Raw genomic sequence first — 15,919 nt, forward strand, 5'->3', positions numbered from 1 at the left:
TTTGACACTGATTTTTAAAGAACGAAAACAATACGATGGACAAGAGTATAAATTTAAAGATTAGTCAAAATCAACAACTGTGATGTTACCATTTGCACTGGAACAAGCTTTTTTTTTCCCCCGCAATGCCAAGAGAAACAGATTAGGCTGCTGAGAGAGAAAAAAAAAAACGGGAAGGACAAATTCACAGATGATCACGAACTGTGGCCTCTGCCATTTGAAGACATCAGAGCAGAGACAGAACCATACTGGGGTTCAGGAAAAGCATGACCCGAGGGTACATCTGCATTGTGTAAGGTCACAGCAATGTTCCCTTTCTCAGTAAACATTTTACAAGATTGAAGGGACTCTGCAGGCCAAAACTTCAAATCAACGGAAGCCAAAATCAGCACGGCTCGAGGAAAAGCATTGTTCAGTTTGTGTGTCAAAAGGGAGGCACTGGACAAAGAAAACACCTCGCACAATTTCACAACACACTGCRATGCTCCTCCACTGGCTGCAGCACACACTGCGCTTCCTTCTGCTTAGCTTTTTAAAATTTGCTTGCATCCGGCCTGTGGCTGCCTCCTTCATCAGTTTAATACCTTAAAGTCAAGTATTATGATGCACGGCGGTTCACTGATCAAAGCCGAGCTGATGGTGTTTGCACCTCCAAATGACTGGAAACCACACGAGCAGGCGAACAGAAACAAAGAAACCAGAGGGGAGGGAAAAGAAATGTGTGAAAGAGCAGCAAGGATGAGTGCATATGACAGAAAACAAGAGAGTTGGAGCAGGAAAAACGAGAAAGGGGGAAATCTTTACTTATTCACAAAACAATCCATTCAGTTTATGAGGTTAGGCATAAATACACATATATATGGAAAATGGTTTAACTGCACAGTACTGAAAGACACAAATTGTGGCAACACCCCCAAATATACTCCCCTGTATAAAGGATATTTTAATGCTTTAAAAATGTTATTCATGACTTTGTAAACACGTTATGAAGGTTTCATTCATAAAACAGATATAAATTAATGAAACAGGATCACTTTGGCAAGATTAAGTACTGTATTTTTATTTATTTAGTCATGATTTTGATCAAATCAGGTCAGTAAGTTACCTGAATGTAAGTATTTTTTAGATACAAAAAATGTTTTGGAAAATAAAAAATATATTAGTATATTTAGTTACAATGTAAATTAACTAGAATGAAAAATGTTTTCTTGAATATATTTCGCCAAACAGTGAGCCCAATACAAATAATGACTAAAACCTCTGCAGGAACTAATTCTACACAAGGAGGCAAAATGAAACTAAAGCAAGATAATTTGGACTGAAGTCTATAGAAATATTATTTCATGGCTTTAATGTTCAAGAGGAGTTCAGTTTGTCTTTAGGCACTAAATATCACAGGGATGAGTTTTATTTTTTTAAGCACTATTTTTTTTATAACTGCCTCTGCTACAGGCCAGGATAATTAAGCCTATTGATCAGGAACAAAATATATGTTTGTCCAAAGGCTAAAATCATACTGTTTGTGGTAGCATTATTAAATAGTTTGTTTATCAAAAATTGAGGGTTTCTTTAACCAAGACTGAATTTAAAATCGATTCATTATAGCCTACATTAGGACTATGATCCTGAATTCCTGTTTGTTTCATGACTCTCATCAATACGCTCCATAATTTATAATAAAGAATTCTAAATTTTCTGTTAGAGTTTTGGGAGTGAGATTCATGTTTCATTTTTATCTTCTCCGTRTGTTTCCTGAACCCACCTGTCCACAGCTATCGCAGTCATCGAGTAGATGCTCGCGAACACAGATGTGACCGGGAAGAAGTTGTGGAACTTGCAGTAGGCTTCCCCGAAGTACCACTCCCCGTGCGTCGCGTAGATAAAGTTAATCAAAGTGTTAAACGCGGCCATGGACGCGTCCGAGAACGCCAAGTTGAGCAGAAAGTAGTTGGTCACCGTGCGCATCCGCTTGTGAGCCAGAATGATCCAGATAACGATGATGTTCCCGAACACGGCCACCGCCAGCACGACGCTGTAAGCGACCGACCAGAGGGCGACGCGCCACGGCGGCTGCACGAACTTGTTGGTGTAGTTCGACGTGAAGTTGGAGCCGTTGTTCTGCGGAGCCTCCATCCTCCTCTGCTCGGCTCCCGGTCCACCCCCAAAGTGAAGTGAAGCTTTCCGCTTTGGTCTACCTGCTGCTGCTGAAGCGCAAATCTGGAGAGGCAGGAGAGGGTTTGCGCACCGGCGCCATTGCGCACGAGCTCAACGTTCCTAAAACGCACTCATCCTCCACTTCCACGGACTCTGTCTGCTGGACCTGTGAGCGGAAAGCTTCCAATGTGGGCTGGAAGCAAATGTCACTCGYCTCTGTGCCTGTTGAATGTGAGAGTGGGCGCGCATCCCCCTCCTCCAGCATCAACAGGCAGGGTGACGCAGCGGCTGCCAACAGTGACAGAGATTGATCGCTACTTGCGGGGCTTCTGTTTTAAACTTCATAAATAACAAATAATCTACGCTGTCTGTCTCTCTGCGGTGCTCTGAGCATCTGGATGTTTCCTGATCTGAGCAAACAGGATATTAATATGTTGCAGGCAGAGAGTATTTTTGCAACTCATCTTTCTGAACCGTTGGCTGCGATTTGCAATCACTTCAGCGTCCTGTTTTAATTCAGGGATTTAAAACTGATAACAGATTGCAAACGATTTTATGGATCAGTATTAAAGATCTTTTGAAGAGGGTCCGTGTAAAAAGTTTATGAACCATTTGTGTGTGTTGTTGATAGGATTTATATAATCTCAAATTGGAGAAATCCACTTGAGTATGCAAATAAATACGTGCTGATCATAAACCCACAGAAATAGACTGTGTACATGTCAGAGGCTGCAAATGTTTCAGGAGTTGCACAAACCTTTTACTACTCAGTCTTTGCACACATACATTCATGTAATAACACAAACATTGTTTAGTTCAGACAGAAGCAATTACAACCCCTGGCAAAAAAGTATGGAATGACCAGTCTTGTATGAGCACTCATTCAGACATTTCATTCTGTAAAAAAAACTCAGAAGAAAAACATACAACAATAAGGTCATTCCAAAGTGCAACTTGTTGGCTTTCAGGAACACTCAAAGAAATGAAGAGAAAACATTGTGGAAGTCAGTGAATGTTACTTTTATTGACCAAGCACAGGGGGAAAAGTATGGAATCACTCAATTCTGAGGAAAAAAGTATGGAATCACTCAAATTGGAAGTAGAAAATAAAGACACACCTAGTCAGTTTCCTTTCCCTAAATTGGTGCCTGCCTCAGATTAGATCTGCTCGTTAGTCTGCAGTTAAAAACACCTGCAGTCATGACACATTGGAGAGCTGCTTGACGAAGTGGAGCGGCAAGAACCATGGCTCCAGCAACAGAAATGTCTCTTGAAACAAAAGAGAGGATTGTGAAACTTCTTGAAGAAGATAACTCTTCATGCATGGTTGCTAAAGATGTGGGCTGTTCACAGGCAGCTGCAGTGTTGTGCAGCACTAATCCAGAAATTAGCTCCACAATTTCTAAAGCACTTATGAAAAAATTTAAGTCTGCAACTTCAAAAACGCTTATGTTAAAGAAAAAATTGGCGGAAGCTAGTTTTAAGGCACAAGTTCAATTTGACACTTATTAGCTGACAATTCATGTACAACATGCATAATACTGCCTACTAGTGGTGTACAAACCCTTGTACAACTTAATCCTACAACTGCTGATTGCAGCAATCTGATTTCCTGAAACAGAACTTTGGCTGATGGTGTAAAAATTAAAACGTTGTTGAGGCTTGCTAGTTTGGCTGCTTATTTAAAAAGTTGATGAGGATTGCTAGTTCGGCTGCTTCTTTGTCTTTTTCTTTTGTTTGTTKTAGATTTTTCATTAAAGAAGCATCAATAAAGTAATTTTAAAACTGTTTATTGGAAAACTGAAACGATGCATTCTGGGTACATGACGGACTGACGGGAAACGAAAGCACAGGGAACAGGAAACTAGTATCTTCCCTTCAAAATAAGAGCTTGAATTTTAAAGTTTTTCATGTCTCCATTAGATTTTAAAGTTTCCCAATTCACCTGAAACTCATCAAACTGAAGAAATCTCCTGGCGGAGAGACGAAACATTTCACTAAAGGAGAAACCATCCAGAGAACCTACTTATTTTTTCCTTTTGACTTTTTCTACCTGGATTAGGACGTTTTCCATGTAGTTGCTCCAGTTGACCACTAGATGTCAGTCTTCACCAGCATAACATCTTTAAATCATTTCTGAGTCTCTAACACCATTGGCGGATTGCTTTTGAGCTCCAGCGTTTAATTTTTTTTTTTTTAAAGGAGCTCTGATTTTAAAGTAAAATAAATCAATACATACAAAATTTTAGTATGGATTACAAATGTTTACTGTTTTTGCTTTTGCCTTCCTGCTACATAAGCAGACACAAAGCATTGTGGGAAATCAGAACCATGGCTCAAAGGGACAGTCAGGAAGGATGTACACTTTCCCAATAAGTGCGTCTATCTAAGAAGGGTGATGATGGATAGATCATGAGTGTTGTGATTCATTGACAGCCTTACTTTCTGCTGTTCAAGATAATGATGACTGGTAGATAAATAGTTATTTGCAGTACTGCATTTTAATTTTAGAAAGCGCAAATCCGCTTATGAATTATAAAAATTAGTAAGTCCGCTAAAGCGCAAATGAAATGTTTAGGTCCGCAATTAGTGGATTTGCACTTTAGCGGGCTGGTGCCCACCAACGGTCAGCTGTATCCAAGATATGGACCAAATACAAACACCATGGAATGGTTGTTAAAGCCAAGCGTACTGGTAGACCAAGAAAGACATCAAAGTGTCAAGACAAACAACTTAAGGTCATTTGTCTTGAAAACCGAAAAGAAAACTAAACAGATGAAGCATAAATGTGAGGAAGCTGGAGCCAATGTATGTGACCTAACAGTAAGAAATTGTCTAAAGGAATTGGGATTTCAATAAGGACAGCTAAAAGAAAACCATCATTGACACCTAAACAAAAAAAGAACAAGACTGCAATGGGCTAAGGAGAGGCAATCATGGACTGTGGATGACTGGATGAAAGTGATCTTCAGTGATGAGTCAAGAATCTGCATTGGACAAGGTGATGATGCTGGAACTTTTGTTTGGTGCCGTTCCAGTGAGATTTATGAAGAGGACTGCCTGAAGAAAAAAGCCAAATTTCCACAGTCCTTGATGATATGGGGCTGCATGTCAGGCAAAGGCACTGGGGAGATGACTGTGGTTCATTCTTCTATCAATGCACAAGTTTACATTGACATTTTGGACAGTTTTCTCATCCCTTCAATTGAACAGATGTTTGGAGGTGATGAAATAATTTTCCAAGATGACAATGCATAGTGCCATAGGGCAAAAACAGTGAAGGTATCCCTTGGAGAAAGACACATTCAGTCGACGTCATGGCCTGCAAATAGTCCAGATCCCCAATTGAAAACCTGTGGTTTAGTGGAGAAAGCAGTGTTATGAGAGCTAAATATAATGTGCAGAGTGTAAATTTGTTGGGACAAAACAGTCTGATCAGATGAACCATTTGCTCATCATTCTGGTCAATATTTTGTTCTACAAATTGAGACTCAAAGAATTGTCTACAACTGGTACAATATTAATTGTTTATCACTTTTTCACAGTACCTTACTTAAAACCACCTGGACACTCTGTTCTCCTATTCCAGCCTTAAATCCTCTGCACAGCTCAGCGGAAGGAGCTGCTTCAGCCAACTGGTGAAATAGATGTGAGTCTCCTTTCCTGTCACAACAACATTCACAGCTATCTGGCTGAAGTCGCCTCCAGACACCCAACTGTTCACATTAGATAAACCTCCTTCATCTGCCCGTGTCGCCTTCAGTGCCAGAACTTCCATATGGGTTCTAAACATTTCCGATCAAATCCAATCAGGCTGGTCCACGCTCCACAAGCTGCAACTTTTAATGCAGTTTTAAGTTCGCTGTAAAGAAACTGCAGTGAATACAGAATCAGAGGAATGTGTATGGGTAGATTTCACTTTGCTTGGCATGATCCGTCTGTTAGGTAATAACCTGCAGAGCATCCTTAGATGCTTTGTACCATATGTGGCTTGCTATAAAGAAGGCCATAAATAGCTAATTTTCTATAGGGTTTCCAGAGATTAAAGTGAACAAGAAGCTTCATTTGATAGCCTGAATGAGTCCTTGGGGTGTTACTAGTATGCTAAATTAAACACTGTAATCTTTCTTGCTCTGTTTAAACGATGCTCTCTCCTCTCTCAGTAAGTGGCTAATTGAGTTAAATTAATTAAAAGGTCTGTGTGGTGCAGGAACAAAACCAAGTACATATGTAAAAACAAACACTGAATTGTGACAAGAAAGATCAACTAATAAGGTTCTAGTGCTTAAAAGGTGTCCTATAACCCAGGCCTTTGTTACCCAAATGAGTCTTTTGTTTTGCTACTTGAATCCAGTTTATTAAAATTAATTGAAATTCCCATCTGGTAACTTTTGGTTTTGACTCTTTGTTCAGAGGAAATGCAAATCAAGTCAGTTTTGTTTATGATAAACCAGTGTGTGCTGAATTAATATAGAATGTATATTTAGCAGTTTAGATAAAATGAATTTGCAGCTACTGCAGAAAAGTGGGCTTGTTTACACTATGTGAAAGGTTATAGTTTTCTGTTGTTGCTTTGAAGCATGAAAAATTCATAGCTCCATAAGGAAAACCAGTTCTGTATTTTCCTTTGACAGGCTTAATCCACCAGATAAGAGGGAGAAAAATATAATAATAATGACAAGGAACCACTACAGTGCACAATACAAGAAACACAAACTGTAAGAAAATGTTTTTTTAGGTCCTAATGAAACTGTTCAGGGATCCTACCCAACACAATGATTATTATTTATTAATGAACAGCTGTGGAAGTGCAGTCGAAAGAGTTTTACAAAGTCATGCAGGGAAACCGAGAGAAACAAAAAGCAATTATAAAAAGGGACTCGTGTTATTGTACTTATCGATTCCAACCTTTGAGGTGTTTGATAGTTTAGCATTTGCAGACCAACTCTGCAGAATATCTGATCTGTGCAGCAACTCACTGTCAGCAAACTAATTGACTTTTTTTCTCACAGTTTTGAATTTAATTGACATTCTGAGCAGCGCAAAATTACATCCTGGGTTGTTTGACAAATACTGACAAAAATACATTTGCTGAATAAATGCAAATTCTGACAATAAAGACAGCAACCATAATGCATTCTTTCAAAAAATAAATAAATAAAAATAAAAAATAGGCCTGACAAATAAACTGGAAGAACAATTAGGTTGGCATGGAACAAATATTTTTAAATCAACCTGTAATGTTTATTACTGATAACCACCCTAAAGCAAGTTTAAAACAAAAAAGAGATTTGTGCACATGAGCCTTCTGAGTCAGACAGAAAGCAAGAAAAAAAACTCATCTTTATTTGTCCTTGATGGAAATGAAAACTTTGCCTTTGATCCATTTAAGCCTGATTTTATAATAAGATGGTGTGGCATTGCTTTCACTTTCTCTGCTTGTGAGCTAATTCCATTCCCTTACTTGAAATTTTGTTTTCTGCACATCTCTTGTTGCACATTTGTTGTGAATAGAGCGGTTACGACACCTCATCAGCATCACTGTTGTCAGCTGTTGTGTCTGCGCATCGCTACAACTCGGGTCAGCGCTCGAGGCTATCCGCTTTGATTAATTCAAAATGTGACGAGAGACAGCAATTTATCTGCTAATGAATGAGCATCACACCTCAATTGTTTCCTGATTAGTTCAAACCTCCGACATTAATCTCTTGAAAGGGATGTTTCATGGAGAAATGCTCTGCATAAGCTGTATTTTCTTGCTGACTGTGCTTAAATGTGTGTACAAAGTGAGAGTGGCTATTGACAAAAAGCAGATTGTGATGCAAAGGATCAATTTATTGCTTACAGACCACATGTTTGCACAGCTGAAACATTTCAACCCAAATTCTGTGAGAAATAAATTTAACGCTTTCGGCACAGAAATCCATGTTGCCCCGAATGTAAAACACCAAGCAAATCAAGTTCACTGGATGCATTTTTCACATCTGTGTGTTGGGGCAGAAAAGATAAGGGCGACAAGCAAAACACAGCTTGTTGATTTTTATCAATTTATTGCAAAAGAAATGTTAAGCCAAATATTCCTGGGATGAGACAACTCCATGCAACAAAATATCTAACCTTAGGCTAACCAGTGCCTTATAAACAAAACTTATCAGAAAACAAACAAGGATACAGAGTCTTGACTGGAAGGAATCACATGGAAATGGTTCTATTTTCAAATGATTGTTAGTTTCTTGGTATAATGACAATAATGTTTCAAAAGAAACATTTTTATTTGTATTTTACTTATTGGCATATTTTGTTGTTCTATATACAGTATGAGATGTGTACAAAGGAACTGACACTAGTCTAACCTATCCATCCATCCATCCATCCATCCATCCATCCATCCATCCATCCATCCATCCATCCATCCAACCATCCATCCATCCATCCATCTTCAGGCATGTCAGGCTCATTGTTTGCTCCAAATTGTCCCTATATGTGTGTGTCTTTGGTTTTTAAACTGCATTCATTTTTTTCATACTACAAGAGTTTTATTTCTGTTGTTGGTCTTCATCTCTGCGGACACTTTAATCTGGTGTGGAGACAAACATTAAATAAGAAAAAAATTTAACACATCTGGACACCTTTTTTTTTCTTTCAATAAAGAAGATTACTTTCTCTAACCACTACATCCTCCATCTGCAGAACATAACACTGACCCTGCTGGAGCGTCTCTTAAATAATTAACACAAATATATTGTTCCTCTCACAGGATTTAGCACTTTCAAGAGCAGAAGCTCACTGCTAATTTCTTTGTCTTGTGCTTCGTATCAGTTATCAAGTTTGCAGGTTTTTTTACAGGCTTCATTTGTGATTAATACGCCAGAGTTTGTGAACATAACCTTGTCCTGATGCCATGTAGTCACCATCTGAGACAACACAAAGACGGATCAATAGTCTATTTCTTGGCTCCATTCATACTTTGATTTAGAGGTGTGAGTAAGTGGCATTAATATTGCTTCACTCATATGTTGTAGCTTCGATGCCCAGACTGGTAAGTAGAGAAAACAGCAAATGGTTTGCATTTAAATGTAAAATGCACACAGGTGTAGAAGATTTATGGGCTTTTGATGTGAAAATGAACCTTTTTATCATCTCTAAGAAAAAAAATCCCATTAATTATGCTCAGCGATGTAGGGCAGCATGCTTTATGCATGCAGGACAACACCTACATGCCATCCACACAGCCACACATAAACGTGGCATAAAAGCCTCCGTCACACATCTTTTTTGTGTCACTTATTGTCCTCCTTCTATTTCCTTTTCCATCTATTTCCTTCCAGATCAAGGGAAGATGGTGCCTATTTCCAGCAGTCACTGTGTGAGAGGCGTGGATCACTCTGGACAGGTCACATGTCCATCACAGGGACACACAGAGACAAATGAGACATCCTCACTCACTTAAATCAAAACGAAATTTAGAGTTACTGTTACTCTAACGTGCATGTTTTTTATTTGTAAAGGGAAATCGGTGTACACAAAAGGTGTTTTGGCATTGTAAGGCTCGACTCGTCCCGCCCCAGCTCCAATTGGCCCGGCCTTATTCTACCCCGGCTCTAGTTGTGTTTGCGTGGAGCAGAGAGTCGGGCGAGATCATATTAAACTTGGGCTGTCGTGGAAATATTTGTTTATCAAGGAACAGAAATACGTGATTCAAAGAATAAAGGCACTTCCTAGAATGGTCATCTGAGTTTGTTTCTTGCAATAAACAATGCACAAAAGTTGTCACAGCTCCCTGTCAAAAATTTGTGCTCACTTCTGCTCCCATGAGGTGGTTAGGAGGCCTCCTATATGTACTGTTTAACATCCTAAGTGCCTTGCTTGCAAAACAGACATAAATACAACTAGTTATAACTAAATAGTGATTGCTGTTAGCAAATGTTGTTCTGGCTATAATTTTTTTAACAGAGTGCCGTGAAAAACTGGGTGATTTTGGCTCAAAACAAAAAGTATTTTTTACATTACACACGCTTATTTTGTTTTATTCGCAACACAAACTCGGCCCAAATAGATTCAGGTCTCTGGGTTCCGGAAATCAGGGTGGAACTGGGCCATAATGGCTAAAGCAAACATGCTGAACCCGGGTTTGAAGCCATGCCAGACTCAGTGGTCCGGGCTTTGCAGTGGGAAAAGGCCTAAATAAAACCCATTTGAACAGATGCAAACTCCACTCAGAAAGGCTCCAGTCCAGTCCTGAAGCCTTCTCGCTGAGAGGTGACAGCTCTAACCACTGCTGCCTCACTGCCCTCAATCAATATCAGATTGTTTGCTTCAATAGTCATTTGTACACTTTTGATTTGTTAGAGGAAAAAGAGACTTTTTAATGTAAAAATCAATACAAAAACATGTTAACTGGAGTAAGACAAAGAGTAATAGAAGTGAGGACAGAAATCGGTAAGAAAATGTGTTAATGAGCAAAAAATATTTATTTCAAAGTTAAATGCAATTGTTATATACAAATTATTGATTTGATTGATTTGATTTATTGATTTAACAGGAAAAGATTACTAAAAATCAAGCCTGACTCAGCATAATTGCTGTTTTACAGCAGGYTCCTGTTCTGCAGCACATAAAACACTCAGAAATACAGCATCACAATCACATCATTATACACCATAGACACAAAGACAAACAAGCATACCATATGTTCCTTGTTATCACAAATATAATATGATTATTGCTGTACATGGGCTGACTAAAGCTCTGATGACAGATGCCATCTTTCATTCAGAACATTAAGATGGTTTTCAGCCCTGTAAAGATTGATTGTTTGTTTTTAGAAAAGTTCAGAGGCTGTTCCTGTCCTTTTTTAATCTTTTTTAATCTATATTGGGACTATTTCATTGAGATTTTTTATCTTAATAATTATCTTCATTGAGTTATTTTTAAAGTAAGTTCAGTCTGAATGATAAAATTTTTATCAAAGCTGTTTGGTGGAAAAAAGCACACAGTTTTATCAAAACCATAGAATTATTTTGTCTTTTCTTCATCTGTTTTCTTCACCTCTTCTTCATCTTCAGGTGTCACTTCATCAGGTTTTGCTTTTTCTTCCTCTCCTCCTTTCTCATCTTTTTTCAGTCACATCCCCCTTTTCTCCTTCTTTCTCTCCCTCTCCATCTCCTTCAGCCTTTGCACCTTCTTCTTCAACTTTTGCTTCTTTTGTTGCTTCTTCCTCCTCGTCTTCATCTTCGACCTCCTCTCCGCTCAGGCGCTCCAATTCGGTGATTCGCTGCTTCAGAGCTTTGCCAGAGCTTTTGTAATTTCCTAAAACCTTCTTAAGCTTAATTTGCATCAGCTCCATTGTGCTGTACAACTTATTGACCTTCTCCTCCAACTCTTTAACCTCAGGCTTGATGTTGGCAGGATCCAAATCTATTAGACCATCTTTCATGAGGATTTGGCGGCCCTTCTCCTCCAGTATGGCTTTGGCATCTGGATACTCAGTCAACGATTCCATTAAATCATCCTTTGACAGGCAGAAGAGGTCAGAGTACCCAATGCTGCGAATGTTGGCTGTCCGCCTGTTGCCCGCTTTGCTGCCTTTAATATTAAGGATGCTGATTTCACCAAAGTAGCTGCCACTTCCTAACACGACAAACTGAGTGACACCATCATCAGCAACGACAGCAAGTTTGCCGTCCTTTATGATGTACATCTCTCGGCCAATGTCGCCCTTCTTGCAGATGTAATCGCCAGGGCTGAACACCTGCGGCTGGAGTTTGAGTACAAGTTGGATCAGAAGGCCTGCCTCACAGTCTGCAAAGATACGAACTTTCTTCAGGGTGTCCATGTGGACCTGGATGCCTATTTCTGCTTTCAGCTTGTCTGGGAGATACCTCAGTACCTCTCTCTCGTTCTGAGCTTTACCATTATTCCACAGGTAGTCGAACCACTTGATGACTCGCAACTCAAGTTCCTTGTTGACCTTTCGAACCTATAATAAAGATGAATCAGAGCATTATTAGAATAAATGGATGCACATTTATTGCTCAATGTACAATCATTGAATGGCTGCTAACCTGCATGTACTGCTTGATGTTATCAATGCGGGCTTGGAACTGAGCTTGGGCAGCATTCATATTGGAAATCATGGTGGCAATGTTTCCCACAATGGTGGCGAAGATCAAAACTCCAACTAAAAAGTCTACCACATGGAAGAAAAATTCTGAGTCTAGAGCTGGAGGTGGGGTTTCTCCGATGGTGGTCAGAGTCAGTGTGGACCAGTAGAGACTGAAAGCATACTTCCTCATTGGCTTCCCAAATTCTGGCTCCTCGGGATTGTCCAGAGCTGGGTAAACCCACTCATCCGCACCAAAACCAATAGCTTTAGAGAAAGAAAAGTACAGGCAGGCGTTCCAGTGGATGATAATGAGGATGTACATGATTAGGTTTGCGATGCGAAAAATGTTTGGGTAGTTGGTTTTGGTCTCTGTCCTGGTGAAGAACTCCATCATTCGGCCAATTCTCAGCAGCCTGTTGATGCGGATCTCTGGGTAGTCAAGGCCGAGGACAAAATACAAGATGTCTGTTGGTAGCATAGAGAGAACGTCAAGATGGAACTGGCGGCTGTTGACATAGTTCTCTTGAAGCAACTTCTTGTCTTTCACCAACAGACCTTGTTCAAGATAGCCTGCAATCAAACAGATACAGTATAACATTTATAAAAATATTTACCAAGGTAAAGACAAAACCCCCAACTTCTTAATATAAATACTAAAACAGCCATAACTCTGAACAACCAAGCCACTTTTGTGGTCAGAACACTGATCTCATCTGTTATAAAGGTTCATTCCTATGAGTAATCATACATCAAATTCATAGTTTTCATTTCATTTTTGCTGCATTCATGGTGATTTACTGATTTCTTTTTCTAAAAAACAATGGAAACATTTTTTGTAATGTACAGTATTACCCATTATCATTTTTCTATGAAGAAAAATGAATACACTCATTATACAAAGAAAATAATTTCAGTAGTTTGTGTTTAGAAATGTAAATATATAAATTGTCAGTTTTTTTTTGTGAGTTGAGACAAGAAAGATTTGGTCATCTGTACCTGTTCTGGTTCTGACAAACATATCAGCCAGGTAGATGAGGTCTGAACTGTAGTCCAAAATAATCCAGTAGATTATGTAGTCATGCTGCAGCTCTTCAAAGCATGCCCTGTTAGCAGAAAATCAAACAAAAAAAAGGTTTTGTAAAAACAAAATATTTTTTTATCACCACTACTATAAAGTTTAGGTTTAGGTTTATGTTGTGTGGACTCTCAGATTGTGTTGCTCCAAATGTGCGGTGCAGTTTTAATACAGGAGGAAGGAGTAGCTTTTTTTTTTTTATTCTGGGGCCTGGAGAATTGCAAGCAGAACAAACCAAGATGTCAGGCCAAATTTTTGGGGCAGTGTTCTGTTTTGAGTTATTCCACTTTTTACTATAGTATTCAAGTATTCAAAGTATTCAAACTAAATAAATGCAGTATTCATTTTATTATTTTATGGAAGAAATGTTTTCTCTCTGAAGGAGGTGTCCCTCTAAATCGTTGGCTGACATGCACATTTGTTTTAAATCTGTTTACTCATAACTTTGCAAGCATGTAAATGTGAAAATAATAAATAAACAAATACAAGAATACATAAAGTTTTAGATCCATTGCTCTAAATCTTTTAACTCAACACACTAATATTAATTATTGTTTTGATTTCATATTGAATCCTTGAAAGCAATCAGAATTACAATAAATGTGTTTTTTTTTCTCTGCATCTCTAAAAAACTACAGTAAAGAAGTAAAGGCTCACATGATCATAATTTAATAATGAATAAAATCACCTGGCTATGATCATAGTCCAGTTATACATGACAGGTAAAGTGATGATGAAAAGCCAGTTGTAATATAAATTTCCAGCTGGATTGATAACAAATATTTCTTTGGGCCTGTAAAAACACAAAAGCAAACAGGAATTAGATTATCTAAACACGTGATTAATTTGTTTAAAAAAACTGTGAATTATTTACTTTTCTTTCTCCTTATCCTTCTCTTTTTCTTTCTCCTTTTCCTTTTCTTTTTCTTTCTCCTTTTCTTTTTCTGTTTCTTTTTCTTTCTCCTTTTCTTTCTCTTTTTCTTTTTCTTTCGCTTTTGTATCTATTGCATCTTTTTCTTCCTTTGTTTTCTTTTTTCTGTAACATGCAAAAAACACAAAAAAGTGAGGGCAAGACCATTTCATTTCAACATTTGTCTAAAAGTCCTAATGTGAAACAATTACACTTTCTTCTCCTTTTTCTCTTTTTTCTCCTTTTTCTTTTTCTTCTTTTTTTCTCTGAAAATGAAAAAAAGACACATTTACTGGGTAAACTGAACAGAGACTAAGGAGAAGAACCTCACATTGTTCTTTGTTGCTTTAAGTCATACTTACTCTTCATTGTTATTGCTGTTGTTCATATTGGCCAGAAAGTTTGACTGAGGGGCCCTTCAGAAAGAAGCACAGTGTGTCACACATCAAGTTCATGAAGTGACAAGCCTTCGCTCAGGAGTCATTTGGGGATTATGAATTCTGCATTTAAATTAGAACTATGTCTTTGAAGTTTGGCTTACAGGTCATCCTCACTTTGCTCTTCGCTGTCTGTTGTTGGTTCAGCTGCTGTGTGAGCTGTCACAAGGCAGGGGAGGTTGCTAGACATGGTCATATAGGAAGTTTAATCTGAAAAAAAGAAAAGCATAGATAAACAACAATTGCATAGAAATATTAATTATGTGCATTATTGTAATATATCTTGTGGTCTATTAGCATTTGAACTATGTTGCAAACAACTGTCAACTACAACCACACCAACTTTTAGCTCAATGTCTTAACAAATGACTATTTTCCTGTTTTGACTGTGACAGTCACCTTGACTTGGGTTGGCTCTGAAAATTAATCAATTGTGGGTGTACCTCCATTGAATACTTTCAGAAAGTTCTGTTAAAATACATGCTTTGGATTCAAATTACAAAGAAACTCACTCAGACACACAGACATGGGCAAAGCCAAAGTCATTATTGCCCACACTTACAAGCTAAAATGTCCTTTTATTAAGGAAAACAGTAAATAATGGCCAACGTTTCGTGAATATTTTGGATTTTCAAACTTTATCCTTGCATTTAGCAGTCACATACTCCCCAGAGCTGCTGCTTTTCACTTCAAAAACTAAATTAACTTTTGGGAAAAAAAGGGAGAAGAATATAAAACAGTGTACAGTATACCATAAAGCATTGTATTGTTGCCCTTCCTGAGTTTGCAATAGCTCACAAAATAAGAGAGCAGCCCTAGGGAATGCTGCAAAGCACAAGAAAAAAAAAAACATGATTGCAAAAACATCCCACAGCTGCATGAAGAGTCTTTACTCTTAAGTTCATTCATCACCTGCACATATTTGACCTTATTTTATGCTAATCAGGAAATCATCATTTCATGTAAGGTAAGTATAAAACTGATCAATAGCTTTTTTCTGCACATAAACACCAAAGTGATGAATTTTGGAGACAAGTCATGTCGACTGATCAAGTTTAAAGAAAAGGTTTTGACAACAGGGAAAAAAACTGGAAGCAAAAAGAGCATGAAAATGTCTACTAGAAGTCTGGATCAATTCTGATTTAATCTTGTAGCCAATGACAGAATGAGACAGAAATTAAATCAAAAATTAAAACAATTTAGATAGAATGTTGTGTAAAAAGGAAGCATGAATGCTG

At 38.2% G+C, this 15,919-nt stretch overlaps 2 protein-coding genes across 2 annotated transcripts in view; both read right to left on the reverse strand.

Annotated features, from left to right (window-relative positions):
- The window catches only part of tacr3a (tachykinin receptor 3a), a 30,647-nt gene extending 28,274 nt beyond the window's left edge, over positions 1-2,373 (reverse strand). Inside the window, exon 1 of the mRNA XM_014007872.1 lies at positions 1,763-2,373. Coding sequence (XP_013863326.1) covers positions 1,763-2,133 — 371 coding nt within the window. The 5' untranslated portion in view covers positions 2,134-2,373. The remainder of the gene's footprint in view (positions 1-1,762) is intronic.
- An 8,392-nt stretch (positions 2,374-10,765) lies between these two features.
- On the reverse strand, positions 10,766-15,919 carry cnga1a (cyclic nucleotide gated channel subunit alpha 1a). The gene is made up of 9 exons (XM_014007873.1): positions 15,434-15,919; positions 14,786-14,891; positions 14,607-14,660; positions 14,459-14,510; positions 14,209-14,297; positions 14,023-14,127; positions 13,256-13,362; positions 12,219-12,829; positions 10,766-12,133 (listed from the first exon to the last, which is right to left on the reverse strand). The coding sequence occupies exons 2-9, from the start codon at positions 14,875-14,877 to the stop codon at positions 11,264-11,266; spliced, it is 1,980 nt and encodes a 659-aa protein (XP_013863327.1). The 5' UTR covers positions 14,878-14,891; positions 15,434-15,919; the 3' UTR covers positions 10,766-11,263.

This window comes from Austrofundulus limnaeus, unplaced genomic scaffold (assembly GCF_001266775.1).
Source record: "Austrofundulus limnaeus strain Quisiro unplaced genomic scaffold, Austrofundulus_limnaeus-1.0 Scaffold45, whole genome shotgun sequence".
In the NCBI taxonomy this organism is placed as follows: domain Eukaryota; kingdom Metazoa; phylum Chordata; class Actinopteri; order Cyprinodontiformes; family Rivulidae; genus Austrofundulus; species Austrofundulus limnaeus.

Excerpts from the sequence above, each read along its gene's own strand:
- cnga1a (XM_014007873.1), bottom strand. The coding sequence starts at position 14,877 with ATGACCATGTCTAGCAACCTCCCCTGCCTTGTGACAGCTCACACAGCA. Across the intron at positions 14,128-14,208 it reads AAGGATAAGGAGAAAGAAAA|GCCCAAAGAAATATTTGTTA; the intron begins GTAAATAATTCA and ends GTGTTTTTACAG. Across the intron at positions 12,134-12,218 it reads ACATCAAGCAGTACATGCAG|GTTCGAAAGGTCAACAAGGA; the intron begins GTTAGCAGCCAT and ends TCTTTATTATAG.